The 19,620-nt window shown below is 42.1% G+C and overlaps 1 protein-coding gene across 1 annotated transcript in view; it reads right to left on the bottom strand.

The window, feature by feature from the left end:
* Window positions 1-6,213: 6,213 nt before the first annotated feature.
* GASK1A (golgi associated kinase 1A) overlaps window positions 6,214-19,620 on the bottom strand; it is a 159,664-nt gene continuing 146,257 nt past the window's right edge. The window contains exons 4-5 of the mRNA XM_085630618.1: window positions 12,259-12,362; window positions 6,214-8,036 (exon numbers count right to left, since the gene is read on the bottom strand). Of these exons, the coding sequence (XP_085486744.1) occupies window positions 7,847-8,036; window positions 12,259-12,362 (294 nt within the window). The 3' untranslated portion in view covers window positions 6,214-7,846. The remainder of the gene's footprint in view (window positions 8,037-12,258; window positions 12,363-19,620) is intronic.

Below are 19,620 nucleotides of genomic sequence, written 5' to 3' on the forward strand. Positions count from 1 at the left end.
GGTGGTGCCACTGGGTACCGAGAAGCGTTCAGGCCTGTATAAGTGTAGAAAATGACAGGAATTGCCTTTTCTATGCAGATCATGTCCATGCTGTCTCTTGTGTATTTGCTAAATTTAAACCTTGTTAACCAGAAGTCTCCATCTCGGTGCGAAATGAGGCGCACTTTGGAACCAAAAGTGAGGATTTGGCAAATAATGCTGTTTTTGTTTTAATATAAATGTTTTTTTTTTAAATGCAAGAGATGGTAGTAAATTCGGAAGATACAGCATGGCAGAGTAAACCCACACGATTAAATCAAAGCACTATCTAGCCAGAGCAATTACTTCTAAAAACACTGGGTATTTGTAAAAGATAACGTAGGACATTTGTAATAAGGTATAACAGAGAAAACCAAAAGGTCCAAGCACTTCCAAGGCCCAGATACGACTCCAACTTGTAATCATGAGACCCTATAGTAAGCATGGTATTACAATTCATACGGATTGTGATAAATGATATTTTTAGGTGTTTGGTTCTCTGTCCCCAGTAAACAATAACAGTTACTCCCAGAACTATAGTCACAGCTCAGCCAATGAAAAGTCTTGATGTATTTAAGCTGCTATGATAGTCAAGACCATCAGTTTCCTCTATAGCACAGTATTAAATGCGGTGTATTTAGGCGGCTATAATATTCCCGCTCCCTCAATTTTCTCTATAGTACAGTATTAAATGCAGTGTATATAAGCTGCAATGATGTTCATGACCCTCAGTTTCATCTATGGTACAGTATTAAATACAGTGTATATAAGCAGCTATGATATTCACGCTCCTCAATTCCCTCTATAGTACAGTGTTAGATAAGGTGTATTTAAGCGGCTATGATATTCATGCCCCTCAGTTTCTTCTATGGTACAGTATTAAATGCAGTGTATATAAGCAGCTTTGATATTCACGCTCCTCAGTTCCCTCTATAGTACAGTGTTAAATGAGGTGTATTTAAGCGGCTATGATATTCACGCCCCTCAGTTACCTCTATAGCCCAGTATTAAATGTGGTGTATTTAAGCGGCTATAATATTCATGCCCCTCAGTTTCGTCTATGATACAGTATTAAATGCAGTGTATATAAGCGGCAATGATGTTCATGCCCCTCAATTTCCTCTATAATACAGTATTAAATGCGGTGTATTTAAGCAGCTATGATATTCACGCCCGTCAGTTTCTTCTATGGTACAGTATTAAATGCAATGTATAAAAGCGGCAATGATGTTCATGCCCTTCAGTTTCCTCTATAGTACAGTATTAAATGAGATGTATTTAAGCAGCTATTATATTCATGCCTCTGTTTCCTCTATAGTACAGTATTAAATGCAGTGTATATAAGCGGCTTTGATGTTCACGCTCCTCAGTTCCCTCTATAGTACAGTGTTAAATGAGGTGTATTTAAGCGGCTATGATATTCACGCCCCTCAGTTTCCTCTATAGCACAGTATTAAATGTGGTGTATTTAAGCGGCTATAATATTCATGCCCCTCAGTTTCTTCTATGATACAGTATTAAATGCAGTGTATATAAGCGGCAATGATATTCATGCCCCTCAGTTTCCTCTATAGTACAGTATTAAATGTGGTGTATTTAAGCAGCTATGATATTCACGCCCGTCAGTTTCTTCAATAGTACAGTATTAAATGCAATGTATAAAAGCAGCTATGATATTCATGCCTCTCTGTTTCCTCTATAGTACAGTATTAAATGCAGTGTATATAAGCAGCTTTGATATTCACGCTCCTCAGTTCCCTCTATAGTACAGTGTTAAATGAGGTGTATTTAAGCGGCTATGATATTCACGCTCCTCAGTTTCCTCTATAGCACAGTATTAAATGTGGTGTATTTAAGCAGCTATGATATTCACGTCCGTCAGTTTCTTCTATGGTACAGTATTAAATGCAGGGTATATAAGCGGCAATGATGTTCATGCCCCTCAGTTTTTTCTATGGTACAGTATTAAATGCAGTGTATATAAGCGGCAATGATGTTCACACCCCTCAGTATCTTCTATGGTACAGTATTAAATGCAGTGTATATAAGCGGCAATGATGTTCACGCCCCTCAGTATCTTAATTTAATTTAATTTAATTTAATTGTGGGTTTATATAGCGCTAGAATCGACTCCCGGAGGAGTATCTCCACGCTTCAATGCAGTGTATATAAGCGGCAATGATGTTCACGCCCCTCAGTATCTTCTATGGTACAGTATTAAATGCAGTGTATATAAGCGGCTATGATATTCACGCTCCTCAGTTCCCTCTATAATACAGTGTTAAATGAGATGTATTTAAGCAGCTATGATATTCACACACCTCAGTTTCCTCTATAGTACAGCATTAAATGCAGTGTATTTAGGCGGCAGTGATATTCACGCAGAGGTTTCGGCTACCTCTATGAATCACCGGTGCACGTCAGCTGTATATGCCCATACTTACTGAACCTTCGAAGAAACATTTTGCACCCTTGCTTTGTCAGACTGGGTAATCGTGCAGTTGAAAAAACGATAATCGCAATTTTACAGGGTACTGACTGCCAACTTATTTGTTGATTGGTTAGACTTATGGATTTAGCACTTGAGGAATTTGAGAAGCATGAGTGTAAATTGCACTCTATAGACTGCCCGAGAATAAGATTGAATCTGGTGAAATAATCGTGAGTTCCAGTACAGACTTTACCGTCCTCCCATCTAACTCACGGTCTGTAAAGTGACAAAGTTTTAGACTGCATCACACTCTTTGTTTTCTGTTGATAGCTCAATTCACATAAGGATTTAATTCTGGTATTATATGACTCAGGGTCTGGAAAGCGACAATGTTCCAAGCTTAGAACACCACTCCTCTGAAGTGGACTGTGCATTAATGTGTGACATGCACATCAGGGGCGCGTCACATTTGCACCATGTGATAATTTTACTTAGCAATATATATAGATGTTTTAGAAAGGATTTCTGTGTTCTCAGGAGTTTTTATTGAGTAACTACATATAATATGGTGCATATTTTTATACTGAGGCAGATTTAAGGCAATTTATACAAAAGTTTTGTGATAATTTTTTATTAAGATAACAAAAATAAAGTCAGTTAAACACACGGTATGACAACAAGTATTTTGTATTGCCGAAAATTGAATATTTGCTCACCTGTAGAATAAGAGAATGGCTACACCAGTCACTAACAATTTAACTAGTTTTAGTATTGTGTCAAACATAGGTACCTTTTGGTGGGATGATTTAAAAAAACTGTACGTTTCGGAATTAGTGGGACTCTAAATTGCGTATCATGTCTAAATGTGGGTTCTAGGCCTTTAAATCACCCAACAAGGTGTATGTATGTATGTATGTATGTATGTAAGTATATATATATATATATTCACTTAAAAAACCATAGGTTTCACACACGTTATAGTTAAGAATTAGCATTTAAAAAACCTTGCAAATTCACTTAAAAAACCATAGGTTTCACACATGTTATAGTTAGCTGGACATTTCACTCGTAAAAAACCAATGAAATTCCCCCGTTATAGTTAGTGCAGGCAACTATCACTCACGCGACCGCAATCCTCTGCTGATGATGTCAGATATTACATCACTGTATTTAGACACCTATTTACCCATGTCTTCTTCCATTAATCTTTAGCTATACATATATTACAAATATTTATTTTCAGAAAGACACATATGTCATCAGTGATGTAATATCTGACATCATCAGCAGAGGATTGCGGTCGCGTGAGTTATAGTTGCCTGCACTAACTATAACGGGGGAATTTCATTGGTTTTTACGAGTGAAATGTCCAGCTAACTATAACATGTGTGAAACCTATGGTTTTTTAAGTGAATTTGCAAGGTTTTTTAAATGCTAATTCCTAACTATAACGTGTGTGAAACCTATGGCTTTTTAAGTGAATTTGTACGGTTTTTTAAATGCTAAGTTATGTATTTATTAATATATTATTTTTTTCAGGTTTTTCACAGTGCGCGCACCGGCCACCGGCTGCAGTGCGCCGTGGGCTGTGGCCGGCTGTGGGCGTTCGGTGCGCTTCGCGCACCGAACGCCCAAGAAACTTAGTGCGTGCCGTGCGCGTACGGTGCGCGCACCTCGCGATTTTTCGAAAAAATAAAAAAAAGTTTTTTTCACCCTGGGGGGTCCTTCAGTGACCCCCTGACAAAGGCTAGGGGGTCAGGAACTGTCCACCCTGCCCCCTTTTCACGTTCTCCACCTTTGTTTTTCACTGCCTCAGACTGCGAGAGACAAAATGGCGGCCGACACTTCGTGATTTCGACCGATTCGAATGTTTACTAACATCTAACAACCAATCAGAATTGCGCTCGCGCACTGCAGGGTGCGCGCACAGTGCGCACACGGTGCGCGTGTATAGATATTTATATGGTTTTAAATGCTATTTTCTCAGGAAATACTGAACAGATTTACACCAGACCTGCAAAAGGCACTTCCTTGACCTTATGGCTACCTCTCTGCCAAATTTCAAGTAATTCTGTTCAGCCGTTCGGGCTGTAGCTGGGACTAAAGGTCCTATGGAAAAATACATGGGGAAAACGCGTTTTGGGACCCCCCCTTTTTCTCGGCCCCCGCTAGACGAATCACCCCGAGACTTTCAGGGTAGGAGCTGAACGGAGCGCCCCATTTGTTTTGAAAATTTCGCGAGGATTCGTCAACCGGCGCCAAAGTTATTCAAAATAGAATTTTGAGATTTCCTATGGACCGCCAGTAGATAATATATATATATATATATATATATAGAGAGAGAGAGAGAGAGAGAGAGACTTTTCACATCAGTGCTTGGTTCTTCTGAAAGGGTTATTTCTTTTTTAGCAACAAACAGGGGTGTTTATAACAATTTAGCAAATAACTGTTCTCTAGTTATAGCGGAGGCCGGCTCCGCTTTTCTGGCACGCCCCTCGGTCTGGTGCTCCGCGTGAACCGGCAAAACTTTTGGACTTTATGTGCATAGTCTGCACAACGCGGCGCCCCCCCGACCTGGATTTGGCAGAGGCATCAGGGAGAGGGAGCAGATTGACTGCTAGTGGGCTGAGCGGCAATGATGGAGTCTTCCAGGATGGAGCTTCCCACATTTGTACTGGAGATTGGCGGCACCAAAACGTATTATCATGTACGAAAGCGGGACATTGTACCGCGCTTTGAATTATGGACTGCCTTTTCTCTTTTAGTGTGAAGCAACTGCACGAATACGAAGATCCTTGGTTTAAAAGAAAGAGGCTAGTACTTACTAGATGGAACCTTTCCGGTCCCCTTTCTACTGTTACAATCCTCAGCCAATGGGAATCCTCGTAAAGATTGTATAACAAAGCCCCGCGAAAACCTACCCTTTGAATTTTCAGCCAGAACGCCCGGCATTGAAAAAGGCATCCGCCGAAACGCGTCTGCCAGGAGCTGATGGTATGGACATCGCGTTGATTCTTTCTTTTTGTGCATCCTGGAGGCATTAAATTTTGTTGACCAGCCCAAGCATGTGTCAGACCCGGTTTTTCTGGTAAAGCGGGATTGGAAGTATATATATATATATATATATATATATATATATATAGAGAGAGAGAGAGAGAGAGACTTTTCACATCAGTGCTTGGTTCTTCTGAAAGGGTTATTTCTTTTTTAGCAACAAACAGGGGTGTTTATAACAATTTAGCAAATAACTGTTCTCTGTGAGTTGGGAAAGCAACAAAGGTTACATTGGCCTGCCACAGAACTGTACCTTATATTGACTGCGGGTGGAACAGGAGGTGCGGCCTGTAAAGAGAGCTGTGTTTCCTTGTTTTAAAGCACCATTTAAAGAACTTTGAAAACCAGTGATGGCTACAGACAGATCCACATGGGTAAGGAACCACCAGCCCCATCATGCTTTGCGGGCAATGTGATTTTCCGGCCCACTTGGGGTGTGACTTGAATAAATGGAGGGAAAATGCTGGCAGTAATGTTTGGGTGTCCTGGAGAGCAGTTGGCTTTGAAGAAGGACGTAAGCCTGAAACGCGTCGCATTAAACTGCTGGTCAGTGTGTTTTAACATTTCAGTTCCTGAATCTGCTTACTTCCTGGGAGTGCATCTCACAAGATGGCAAACCTTTTCAAATATATATATATATAAGCTCACAATCCTGACTTCAAGACGTACGTCTCCAGCAAAGGCGCAGGAATGGACCACCACGCAGTGGAAAGTTTATAAAGTGGTTCTTTTATTCCACGAACAACAACATGACGCGTTTCGACCGGGTTTCCCCGGTCTTGATCACATGAGTATATATATATATATATATATATAGAGAGAGAGAGAGAGAGAGAGAGAGTAAGAGAGAGAGAGACTTTTCACATCAGTGCTTGATTCTTCTGAAAGGGTTATTTATTTTTTAGCAACAACCAGGGGTGCTTATTACAATTAAGCAAAGAACTGTTCTCTGTGTGTTGGGAAAGCAACAAAGGTTACATTGGCCTGCCACAGACCTGTAAACTAAGCCAGGCACCTAACTCCTGTCTCATTACACTGTAAGTCTGCAGTCAAACACCCATGCAAAATGACAGCTGCATTTAGCGTACATTTGAAATTGGCGTAAGATCATTGTCTTTGATGGAACTTGAATAATAGTCCACTGGGGTCATCACGGATCCACATACACATTTGATTTGACTCAAGTTAGGAAACTAGAAGCTTTGGGCAAAATTCACAATTTGTCTCGGAACCAGTTAGGTAAATGGCCCCAGAATGTATGAGGTAGCTGAAGATGTAAGAGAGGGACTAACAGAGAGGTAACCTGGGGAAAGAGAGAAAGAAAGAGCAAGCTGGAGAATGAAAGAAAGGAGACAGAGAGCAGAGAAGAAAGAGACAGAGGTGGAGAGGAAAGAGAGAAACAGAAAGAGAGAAACCCAGTATTAAAACAAGCACAGACACCTTTTTCATTTGTTGCAACTGCCCTCTTCAGAGTGTGCGGTTTTGAACTATGGAGAGATGCTCACAATAAAATAATATGAAAGGTATTCACTGACTCTTCTCTTGAATCTACTAAACAGTAGAAGTAATGGATTTTGGTTATTCACAGCACCTCTGTATACAGCTGCATTTTGACTGAATTAAATAATGGAGACACAAACAACCTTAAGATATGGAGGTAATCTTCAAAACTGAATCTTAAACCTCAGACTGTCGGGGAAGTGTGTCCATTACCAGAAGGCATCAGTGTAAATCCACTGACACAACATCACAGATGCATTTTGAGGAAGAACACTGTAATGTATACAACTTTGTAAAGAAATCAATTTTTATTTGAGGGGAGAAGAAATACGGTGCAAATTGGGGCCCCTCGCACTGTCACAAGGTCATTTTGTAATATTGTAAACTGAGAAAAAAATAAATGTTTCATAAATACAGCCTGAAATTAGCAGCCTTTCCGGTTGTGCAATTTTCCGCCTCTATTCAGAATTGGTGGAATACTACCATAGCTCACTGGAATCAGTGGGAACATTCATAAGGCGCTATTCCGTCATTCTGAACTTCTGTTCATGTGCGGAAAATGTATAAGGGGTGCAAATTTGCCAGATAAAAATTTAGTAATCCGTGCAAATTGCAGGACTTGCAGCAAATCCAAGGATGGGTTTTGGGCCAGACCACCCAGCCCTAATAACAGTGAGGAACTAATGCATCCATGGGATGGGATATTGTGCTTGCGCGACATGGTGCCGCGGGATGTGGTCCATGAGCTTTTCAAACTACCCATTAACCACCTCTAGATCTTGACTTAAGTTCTCAAGTGTCAGAGCCTTCTGAGAATCCTGCATCACTGGGGCAATGTTACTGCTAGGAGAGGTCGTGATCCCGGATGTACTTCAGCAGAATCTGAGCTCGTCTATCAATAGTCTCTAGCACAGGCTTCAGGCCGCTAGATCCACCCTGGCTCTCCCAAAACTCCTCATCCAGTCGCAATGACCTCAGGAGCATGTTCTGTAGACATCCGGACTTCAGGACCGCGACAGCATCCTCCGGGAACCTGCAGCACCAATGAGCACAAACAGTCAAATTAGGAAGGCGACCTTTACATCCCTTCAATTGCTTGAATGTTATTTTCAACAAACCTTGACACAAGAAGTTAGAAAGCCATTTAAACACAAAAGGCCTGATTTAGAAAATTCTTAGATTTGTGGAAAAAAAGGTACATTTTCCATTGAGGGTTCTCAGCCAGTGGTGAATCTTCCTGCAGAATTATCTTTAGTATAGGGTGAAAAATCTTCAGACAAAGTATGCACTACTTTCTCCACAAATATGAGTCTTTTTTAATGTTACTACTGAACTGTAAATCAGCCTCTAAAACATTACTTGGTTAGGAGAACAATAACATCTACAGTAGATAGGATTACAAGTTGAAGAAGTTACAGGAACTTTCATACAGCATGGTGGAATAATTGATTTAGTGTAAAGATCTGAGTGTCCTCTGAAACATACAGGCTCAAACCCTGATGGACCCGTTTAGCCACTCATCTTTCTGGGGTTGACTTAGCATTGTTCGTTTGGGAAACACTAACACCTGTCATTAATGCACTGTGAGACTTGGGAAAGAAAGCACCATACAAGCATTTATTCCTCAATTGTAACATGATAAGAACTATTCATTTAAAAGCATTGTTGAGGTAACATTTAGGCAACTTCTACAAAACGTAGAAACTTTATGAAAGTAAAAGTGAAATGAATGCAGAAATTCTCTCTTAAAACGAGGTTAGAGTTATCAGGTAAATCCTGAGAGATTGGAAACCTTGAAAGGTTGGTGCCGGTGCAAGCTTTGTGTAAACAATGTAGTACTGGGTCTTATCAATAGCCTCAAACCACCATAGTCTTTCAAGCACTCACAGTAAGGATCACTGACGAAATATTGAGAAGGAAAATATCGACTTGCCAAAATATCGAGGAAAAAATATAGAATGCCAAAATATCGAATCCCTATCTACAAACAGGTTAAGTACAAAAATATAGAATCCAAAATATCGTTGTAAAAAATATAGTTGGTCAAAATATCGAATTTTTTAAATGTCTTAAAAGTAATGTAATATTAATGAAATAATACATATAATTAACTAAAACATACATAAAAACTTTAAAATTAATAAATAATTAATGTAAGTTAAAAAAATAAAAATGTAATACATATATATTAACGTAATATTAATTAACAATATTCAATATTTTTTGCGTTGGATAGCGGGCGGGTAATATTTACTATTACCACTCCAGTAAACGCAATAGTAGGGAAAGCGTTGGAAAGCGGGAGGGTAAAAATTACTATTCCCACTCCAGAGAGGTGCAACAGTAGGGAAAGCGTTGGATAGCGGGAGGGTAAAAATTACTATTCCCACTCCAGAGAGTGCAATAATAGGGAAAGCATTGGATAGCGTAGGGGTAAAAATTACTATTCCCACTCCAGAGAGTGCAACAGTAGGGAAAGCGATGGATAGCGGGAGGGTAAAATTTACTATTTCCACTCCGGTGAGTGCAACAGTAGGGAAAGCGTTGGATAGCGTAGGGGTAAAATTTACTATTCCCACTCCAGAGAGTTCAACAGTAGGGAAAGCACTGGATAGCGTAGGGGTAAAAATTACTATTCCCACTCCAGAGAGTGCAACAGTAGGGAAAGCGTTGGATAGCGTAGGGGTAAAAATTACTATTCCCACTCCAGAGAGTGCAACAGTAGGGAAAGTGTTGGATAGCGGGAGGGTAAAATTTACTATTCCCACTCCAGTGAGTGCAACAGTAGGGAAAGCGTTGGATAGCATAGGGGTAAAAATTACTATTTCCACTCCAAAGAGTGCAACAGTAGGGAAAGCGTTGGATAGCGTAGGGGTAAAAATTATTATTCCAACTCCAGGGAGAGCAATAGTAGGGAAAGCGTTGGATAGCGTAGGGGTAAAAATTACTATTCCCACTCCAGTGAGTGCAATAGTAGGGAAAATAATAATTTAATATTTTATTAAAAATAAATTAATTAATAATACCAAAAAAAGTATTAAAATTAATTGCCAATCACACAATATTTAATAATTAATTAATTATAAATACCAATATTTTTTCAATTAATTCCCTATTAATCATTAATTAACAACCAATTAATTTTCAATACCAAAATTAATAAATACAAATAATACCTATTAATAATTAATTAATAATAAATTAATTATCAATGTACAAAAAATATTTCAATAATTAATTATTTACAATTAAATTACTTCCCACCATAATCCCCTATAAACCCACAACCCGCTACAAATAATAAATTAATACAATTAACATAATTATCAATTAAACAATTAATACAAATTAATTACCAATTAATATAAATTATTTACCAATTAATAATCAATTAATAACCAATTAATTTTCAATACCAATCAATAATTACTTAATAACAATTAAATTACTTCCCACCCTATTCCCCTATAAACCCACAACCCGCTACAGAAGTAAAACGCAAAATTAAATTACAAATATTAAATAATTCCTAAAAATTATTATTTAATGTACTAAAATTAAATTACTTCCCACCCTAATCCCCTATAAACCCACAACCCGCTACGGAATTAAATTACACAAAAATTAAATAACATAAAATTCATTACTTTAAAAATATTCAAACATACATTCCCAAATTAATACATACTTTTAACACATATACTAACACTTAAAACACTATAAAAAAAATCGATATTTTTAACAACTATATTATGACTGTCGATATTACTTACTTCTATATAATGTAAATCGATATTTCTTACCTGGTTTTCGATATTCTTCACCACTATATTTTGGCAATTCGATATTCTGTCCATTCTATATTTAAAACTCGATATTCTGTCCAGTCGATATTTCTTTTTCGATATTATGACTGTTTACCTCACAGTAGATGATCAGACTGACCCTTTGGGTTCATGTTTCTACCAATTTAGAATTTCTTGACCAGCTTTAAAGGGTCAAATTTAAATACACATCAGCCAGCTGGAAAATGAAACTGGTGCTTTCTAGGATCACCAAAAACCCTCTTTGGGTCTAATTTAAAAAAATGTGTATTTCTGAGCAAGAATGACTTACTTGTAAAACAAAAAAATAAAAAATAACTAACTGGAACACGGCATTGAGAACTAGATGGTCATTCACATTGGCAAAACCAGCGCATATCCTTATGAGCCGCTGTCACCTACGAGTTTGGAAGCTCTGATGCCCATGCAAAGTTTTCAATAATTATTGTCTGCCACTTAAAAATGAGATGAATACCCACTGAGCTGTAACTCAAAATATTGTACCCACAATATTTACAGTGCCGTTCCCGCAGGCTGAAGTCATGCAGGATGTGTGCAAATGTGCATGGACCATCTCCCGGTTTGCAAGTGGTGTAAGGGGTGGAAACCTTAACAGGGAAAAATGTTATCCATGCGAAAGGAAAACTTTTTGGAGAAATTTCATGCATTCCCTAGCCCTACTCGTATGGGATGTACACTATGCAGACACATGTAGGCTTACCAAAAGCCCAAAATTCCACCTGGTCCTTCAGTACGTATAGGGTGCACTGTCCCTGCTTGCATCGTGGCGCACCTTTAACTGTGTGTGACTGGTGCAGCCTGAGACAGGGTATTTTGCAGTACATAATTCTACAAACTCTGCCCACAGTGCTGCCTGAACTGGGGACAACACATTAGTGAAAGGCAGAGTGGCGATCTGAAGTAGCCAATCCACCTTTTACTGCACAGGCGGCCCCCGGCATGCCTTTCAAAAGGGGCACACAGATCCCCTACAGGTGAGTAGCAACGGCATCCAAATGCCCCTTCCAAGGTGTGCCCGCTTGGGAATTCTTTTTTACATTTTCGGATTTGCAGTAGAAAATCTTATTACATTGCCCATGCAATGCTTCCTCCCCACCTTCTCCAGATCAAGGCAGCAGAACCCAGTTTTCACGAGCCATTCTGATGAGCAGCGTCCTCGGTTTGACAATTTCAGGGTACCAGCCAGCCAGAGTGTCCAACCTGTTGCCCATATGTGTCTTTGCTTTTGAACACTTTGAAAGTGGCATCAACTTTAGTTCCTTCAGGTTTTGAGCCTTTCTGCACATCTCACTGCACAGGAGGCTTGCACTGTACACAAATTCCAATCTGCTGTAGACTCTTTCTTACATTCTGCCATGGGGGGGGGTGATGGAACCAGAGATTTTAAATGCATTTTCTTGATCCTCTTACCGATCTATGCCTTCCAGCAGCCTGAAGTTGAGATTGCCCTCTGGATGAAAAGGTCTCGCTGCGTTATCTATGTACACCAGATGCGCAGGATTGCTCTCACGCACCTGTTGGAAAATAAATAAAAAAAATTAGTTATGCAATTTGGAAGTTGCATGAATAGTTGCCTAAGAGGCTGATTTGCACAAATCAGTTATTTGGTCTGTGAGGAGATTGAAAGCAAGAGTCATTTAACTGTTCTCCGTGTTTATTGGGTGTGGTATATCTCAACCACCGTCTCCCCTTCTACACACCCACCATACCCCTCCGCTCCGCCCAACTGGCCCTGGCCACCATCCCATAGATCTGCAAGACCACGGCTGGAGGAAGATCCTTCTACTACCTCGCTGCAAAGACCTGGGACACCCTGCCTGTGCACCTCAGGCACTCACCATCACTGCAATCACCATCACTGCAATCACCATCACTGCAATCACCATCACTGCAATCACCATCACTGCCGCAATTCAGGAAGTACCTCAAAACCTGACTCTTCGACTGAGCTGCAGTTCCCTCCGCCCCAGTGCATTGAGACCCTTATGGGTGTGTAGTCGCACTTTACATGCGCCTTGATTGATTGGCATCAATAACAGGTGTGGAAAATGTAGCTGGAACTCTAGGGATGGGTGAAGTAGCATAGAAAAAGTTACTTACTTAAGGAACGCTATTTCTGGTGGCTACGTTGTCTTCCCTAAATGCCTCCCCTTATGACTATCTTTCCAGACGACAAACCTGTCTGGAAACATTTCCCTTGCAATAGATCTCCCGTCACACCAGGTGGCGCCATGCAGCTTCAGCCAGGGCTTCACCCACCACATGAGAACATCAGAGTATATTAGGTGCCAGCCAGCGTTCTGGCGTCAGTTTCCGGTACCTTTTCCTCGCTTCATCGAGGCATGTGGCGAGGAACCGAGACAGCATCACTGACAGAAACAAATAAAGCGTGTTTGCACATCTGGTAATCTTGTTAGTCAAGACATTACTGCCTTAAAGGAGGAAGGAGGGCAGCGATTCGTATTTTTATTTCATTTAAAAAATGTATGCTTTGTGGTCAGTGGCCCTGAGCCGTATCTTGGCATTACAGGGGGACAGGACAGGCGGGCTGACATCATAGACAATCATTGCCATCCATTAGATGCAGGGAGTGTCACCAAACAACCACGTTTCAGGAGTTTTTTTCAAATGAAACTTATTTTCATGTGGCTCCGCTCTGCAAACGGAATTTGTTCCAGGCTTTGGTTGCACGGGCATTTAATGCTCTGCCTCCAACTCTTTGTTAACAACTTCAGGGAACTTCAGGAAGTGCACCAGAGATTACCTCAGAGATTTGGAAGGAACATACTTTTGAAATGTTGCTGTAGAAAGAAAATACCTTTGGAGTGCACACCGCAGTGTGCAATAGACAGGCATTTAAACAGGTAACCACTGCAGATAGGACAAGTGACAAGAAATCCGTTCTTGACTTCTTGCACCTAAGGTCAATCTGGCTGCATCCAACATGGCAACACCCAATGATGGCCGCGCTCATGGATCAACCCAGAGTCCCCCAGAACCCATCCCACCTTTCAGGATATGTTTGGAGGCACCCTTATCGCTGACCAGCTCAGAAAATGGCTTTCTATGTCACCCATTAAGTTTGCCAGGTCGTAGCATGGATTTAGCGGCCCACGAGACAGCATTCACTGTCTAAAGAGGGAACCTGCCAGAAGTTAAGACTATGGCCCACAAAATGCAGGGTTTGACTCTTATCAGGAAATGTTGTGAAAAGGCATTTGAGTTCAGTTTATTAAACTAAGCTTGAGCCACCAGACGTTCTGGTGAAGGGTGATTGAGAAGGCCAAGCCGACAGTGCATCTTTCGGGGCCAGCAGTTCACTGGCTATTTGCCTGTGGACTGCTGTACCTGAAAAGGGTTTCCCACATGCAGCCAAGACAAGAGCCAGAGAAGCCTTTTTATATGGAAAAAAGGGCTGTGAAGCTGAAGAAGATGGTTGCAAGATTTCCGCAAGAATCTTAAACTTTGATACCCCAGTGGGAAGTGTTACCAAGGTGGTAAAAAGAAAGACTTTTCAAAGAGAGCCATAGGGAATGGGTGTCCCCTTCAGGTGAAGTGTCCTGCACCAGGGGTTTCCTACCCATGGGACATCATGCAGTAGGAAACTGGAACATAATTAAAACCTCTCCCACTTATAACTGATACCAGAAGACAGGGAGGGAAAGCATCGTCAGAAAAAGATGTGCTCCACTGATGAAACTCTATCATTAAGAGAGACATTAATAAGATTCAGGGACGACAGAGATAACAGTATAAAGTATTGTTTTTGTGATTGCAGGGCCAGAAGGGTATATACTCTCCACTTATGGCATGAATATTGACTCTCTAAAGGTTTGCTGTGGGACAACAGCAACAAGCTTTCCTGAGCCCGTAAGTTGGAAAGTTGGCCATGAAACCCAGTTTCAAAGTGTTTAAAAGTGCTTGTGCATCTCACATGAGGTACGCGAGTGCTGAAGGGTTCATTAGGAAGTCCACCCTACATCTTTCTAATGCATGGTTCTTGGGCAGCATTGGTCCAGTCCAGTGACCCTTAACCCGAATATTCACGTTATTCTGTGTAGGTGGGCTGAGGATAAAAATATCTATTCGTCTGCAGTTAGCGTCAAAATCATAGTGGTTATTTACAAAGCATCATTGGGTTCTTGGTATAAATACAAGATCAGACTGTGGTACGGTACCCAGAGGGTTTAATTAAGAATAGATAGTAGCTTATGTAACCGTGTTTTAATTTTTTGCGATAGAGGTTTTCCAATGTACGGGCAGCCAAGACATGTTTCACCCCTTAGCACTAGTTGGCCTGGGCTTTTTCAAGACTGTAAGGATAATTATACTTAACCACTGAACCATTAACCATCGTTGGTGGATGCGTGTGGGTTGGAACAGCAAACATGAAACACACTAAAGGGGGAAAGGTGTGGTGTGTTAGGTGTAGGGTCTTGTTTTTGATTTGTATAGTTCCTCTGCTGTGGCACTCACAAACTAAACAATTAAGAAAAACCCACACTTAATTGCCAAAGAGATGGACGAAGGTGACAATAAAGTTTATTACATTTGGATGACTCCTTGAAAGAGGTGCACCATGCTGCCCGGGACATGTCTGAGGAGCAGGGTGGTTGGAGGTCCTTTAGTCGAAAGGAACTTCTGGCGCTTGATAACGCTCAGTGTAAGGGGGGGTCAGTGGGCAGTCCTTCATAGCCTCTCTTGGACATGTCCCACATGCCAATTTATCTTTCAAACTAGGCGGACAGCCCCTGCTCCGAGAAGTGGGCAGGTGAATAGGATTCGGGCTGCGCTTATTAACTCCTGTTCAATGGTCAAACATGCCCCTGATATTCACGAGCTTATCTCTGATGCTTGGCTTAATGAGTTCTGCGACCCGGTAGTTGAGTTGGCCATTCCCTCGGGCTACAAATTGGCTAGAGTGGACCGTAAATCGGGGAGAGGGGGCGGGATTGCAGTGGTGTTCAGGGACACTTGGGTTCTTTCTAGCGAGGTATCTGTGGGGTTAGTGGATGGGGAGGCTCCTGATTTTAGCATCGCCATGTCGCTGCATTACACGCTGGGTGGCACCCTGGTATACCGTCCCCCTGGCCCTCCCGGAGCTTTTTTGAAAGCCCTGGATGATGTCATCATCCCCGTGCCCTTCGCTTTTCCAACTTCCTTCTCTTGGGCGACTTCAACATTCATTTAGATTGTCAGGAGGCTTCTGACTCCAGGAAATTAATGGATTTGTTTGATCTGGCACAACTGACCCAGTGGATCAAGTCTCCCTCTCACAAAGGAGGACACACAATTGACTTAGTGTGTTCCAACTTTGCCTTGCCCGTCACTGACCCCCTTCAGGTCACTTCGTCAGATCATTATTTGGTCCGGGTTTCCTGGATGATAGGGCAGTCCCCTTCCTCTACAGCCTCAGCCCAAAACAAGCCGGTACGGAAGATTGACATCCCGGCCCTTTCTAAGGCCCTTCTACTTTCATGCCCGTCGGCAGCCCATGATCTCGAAGGAGCGGTTGATAGCTTTACCACCTGGATCAGTCAAGGGGTTGACTCCTCTTCTAAACTCCTTTCTAATAGGAGATCGAGACTGATTCCATCTCAACCTTGGTTCTCTGGCACTCTTAGAGAGCTTAAATTGGGATGTAAAAAACTGGAACGACGATGGCGTCAGGAGTACTGTCCCTTGGCCAAAAGTGCTCTCCGCAAAGCCCAGAGAGAGTACTATGCAGCCATTGGGGAGGCGAAAAGCAGCTTTTATGCGGAGCGGATTGCTAAGGCTGATAATAACAGTAAGGAGATTTTCTCCATTGTTAGAAGCTTTCTGGCACCCTGCACTGAACAATCGGCCCTTCCAGTTCCATCACAATGGTGTGAGGAGCTCTCTTCTTTTTTTTATTGAAAAAATACAGAACATCCAAGATAGCCTGGGGACGGGTTCCCGGGTGTCGAGGGATCCCCCTCTCATGCTATCTCTTGCCCCAACTCCATCGGCCTCTTCATTTATGAACTTTCTGCCCAGAGCTGGGTCAGATATATTGACCGTCCTCCAATTACTTAAGTTGGGTTCTCCGACAGACCCATGTCCAGCTAGAGTTCTGGCGGGGGTTGCTGAGGTGGTCTATCTAGAGGTAAACACGATTATCAATCTAACTTCACAGACTGCTACTGTACCTCTGAATTGGAAACAGGCAAAGCTTTTGCCACTTTTGAAAAAACCTTCCTTAGATCCGCTTAAACTTGCGAGTTATCGTCCCATCTCTCTCCTCCTGGCATTGACTAAGGTCTGTGAAAAGGTGGCTTTCCTTCAGCTTGAGGCGTATGTTGAAACATCCAGTGTTCTCCACCTGGCGCAATCCGGTTTTAGGACATCATATAGCACCGAGACCGCCTTGGTGGAAATGGCTGAGGCGATTAGGGAATGCCTGGACCCGGGCGACAGGGCGGCCTTGATTTTGCTCAACCTCTCTGCCGCCTTCGATACGGTGCCCCATCAATTACTTCTCACTCGACTCTCGGACATTTGCCTCAGTGGCCCCGTCTGGGACTGGATTAAATCCTTTCAGGAAGAACGCACTCAGCATGTCTGGATGCCTTCTTTTTCATCGGATGCTAGGAAAATGTCTACTGGAGTCCCACAGGGTTCTACCCTGAGCCCTTTGCTTTTTAATATCTATCTGACTCCTTTGATTTTTCTGGCCCAGGAGCTGGGAGCAAAAATAATAGCTTACGCCGAAGACACCCAGCTCCTATTTACCTGGAAGGACTCCGACTTGTCGACAGAAACTGCCCAGAAATGTCTTGCATCAGTGTTTCAGTGGCTTGCACATGCCCAACTAAAGTGCAACGAGGACAAGTCGGAGGTCCTTTTGTATGGTCAGTTTCCGCCCGCCTTTAGAGAAACCCTGTGACCACCAAACTTCCCTCGACCCACATTAGAGGGCGTTCCAGCAAAGAACTTAGGGTTCTGGTTTGGAGAAGACCTTCGGTTCTCGGTGCAAATCAAGAAACTCACTGGAGTTTGTTTTGGCACTCTTAAATCATTAAGAAGGTTCTTCCCCATGCTTCCAAGGTCTGCTAAGGAGATGGTCGCCCGCGCTCTCATTCTCTCCCTCATTGACTATGCCAATGCTCTGTACATTGGCATCCCGGGATATTTGCTAAAAAAATTACAGACCATACAGAATGCCGCGGCTAGACTTCTGTTTAACATATCAGGAAGATCAAGCGTGAGACAGCCTTTACGAGATCTGCATTGGCTTCCTGTGGCCCACTGAGTGCAATTTAAGGCTCTTACCTTGGCCCATAGAGCCCTGCACGGTCTTGGACCAATGTATATCAGGAAGCGTTTTGCTTTTTATGTCCCCAGTCGATCTCTGCGCTCGGCCACCCAACGACGGATGGCGATCCCCCGATTCCGCAGGATGCGGCTGGGGGATCAGTCCCTTTCCGTTAAAGCAGCCACAGCATGGAATTCCCTTCCTTTGGAATTACGGTCTATCCAGGACTTCAGACTTTTCAAAAAACAACTTAAAACTTTTCTTTTTAATCAGCCGATTTCATTCTCTGCTCCATCAGGTTTTGGTAACTGTTCGCGCCAGGACACTCCAGAGTATTTGAGCGCGGTATAAATCCATTATAACATATGGCCTGATTTAGATCCCAACAAATAGCTTACTCCATCACAACGGGGACGGATATCCCTTTCGTCAAAATATTATACGATTATATCCTATGGGATTTATATTTCGGCAGACTGAACATCCGTCACCTTAGTGATGGAGTAACCCGCCCGGCGAGATCTAAATCAGGCTGTAAATGACAACAGTGATTAAAGGACGCTGGAACAGGACCCGACTAAGACAATCCAAAGGACCATTAAAGAGAATCTCAGCACTTTGTATAAGGAAGGCATAATCAACTATGAGGAAAAACACTACTCTTAGGTGAACACCTGAGAATGGCTAGCTTCACCTATTACAAAAAGTGCATAAAAAGGGATTTACACCGCCCAGCCTCTTGATTATATCCGGGATTGACTCTACATGCATCAGAATAGAAGAATGCAGAACTCCATCTCTCATGCGAGACCTCCCGTCCTACATCGTGGAGATAAAGACCTACTATGTCAACTTCAAGACATAAAATAGGAACCTAGCGCAGAGGTATGAACTTCTGCTGTGACGCCGAAAAGAAGATATATAAGTGGAGAGGGTGTGTCAAAAAGCATTGGAAAGTCTGGGGGCTTGGACCTCATAGTGCGGTCGTCCAGCTTATTTCCTGTTGTGATTCTGTTCAATAGGACGTTGGTGATTAAGTTTGTGAGTGCAGGGGAGAGATGGGGATCCATGCTTCTAGTTAAGCTACGATATTTGTACTGGTCTCTTGCAAATACGTAACCTTGCATTGTACACAGCTTTGTTCAAAATCAATAAAAAGATTTATTTAAATTAAAAAAAATACAATGGGAATCGGATTACAGATCCCGGGAGAGTTGGGGGCTCTAGTATTAAGCACCGCTGCAGCTTTTGTTAAGGGGGCAGATATTACAGCACAGCTGCAAAACCAGCCCCCAGTAAAAAAAATGGCCACAATGGGTCTAAAAGCGGCACTCACCCTTCCGGCCCACCGGGAAAACACCCGGTGCCCGCTGCGGACAGTCTGGCCCTGCTTCTTGGGACTTACTGACACGTCACCCAAATTCTAAAAGAGCAGTAAAGCACGACCTGTTAATGTGTAGAAAGGAACTCCATGTTGGTTCCATTTGTAAGCTGTT

This window comes from Triturus cristatus, chromosome 10, assembly GCF_964204655.1.
Source record: "Triturus cristatus chromosome 10, aTriCri1.1, whole genome shotgun sequence".
Taxonomy (NCBI): Eukaryota; Metazoa; Chordata; class Amphibia; order Caudata; family Salamandridae; genus Triturus; species Triturus cristatus.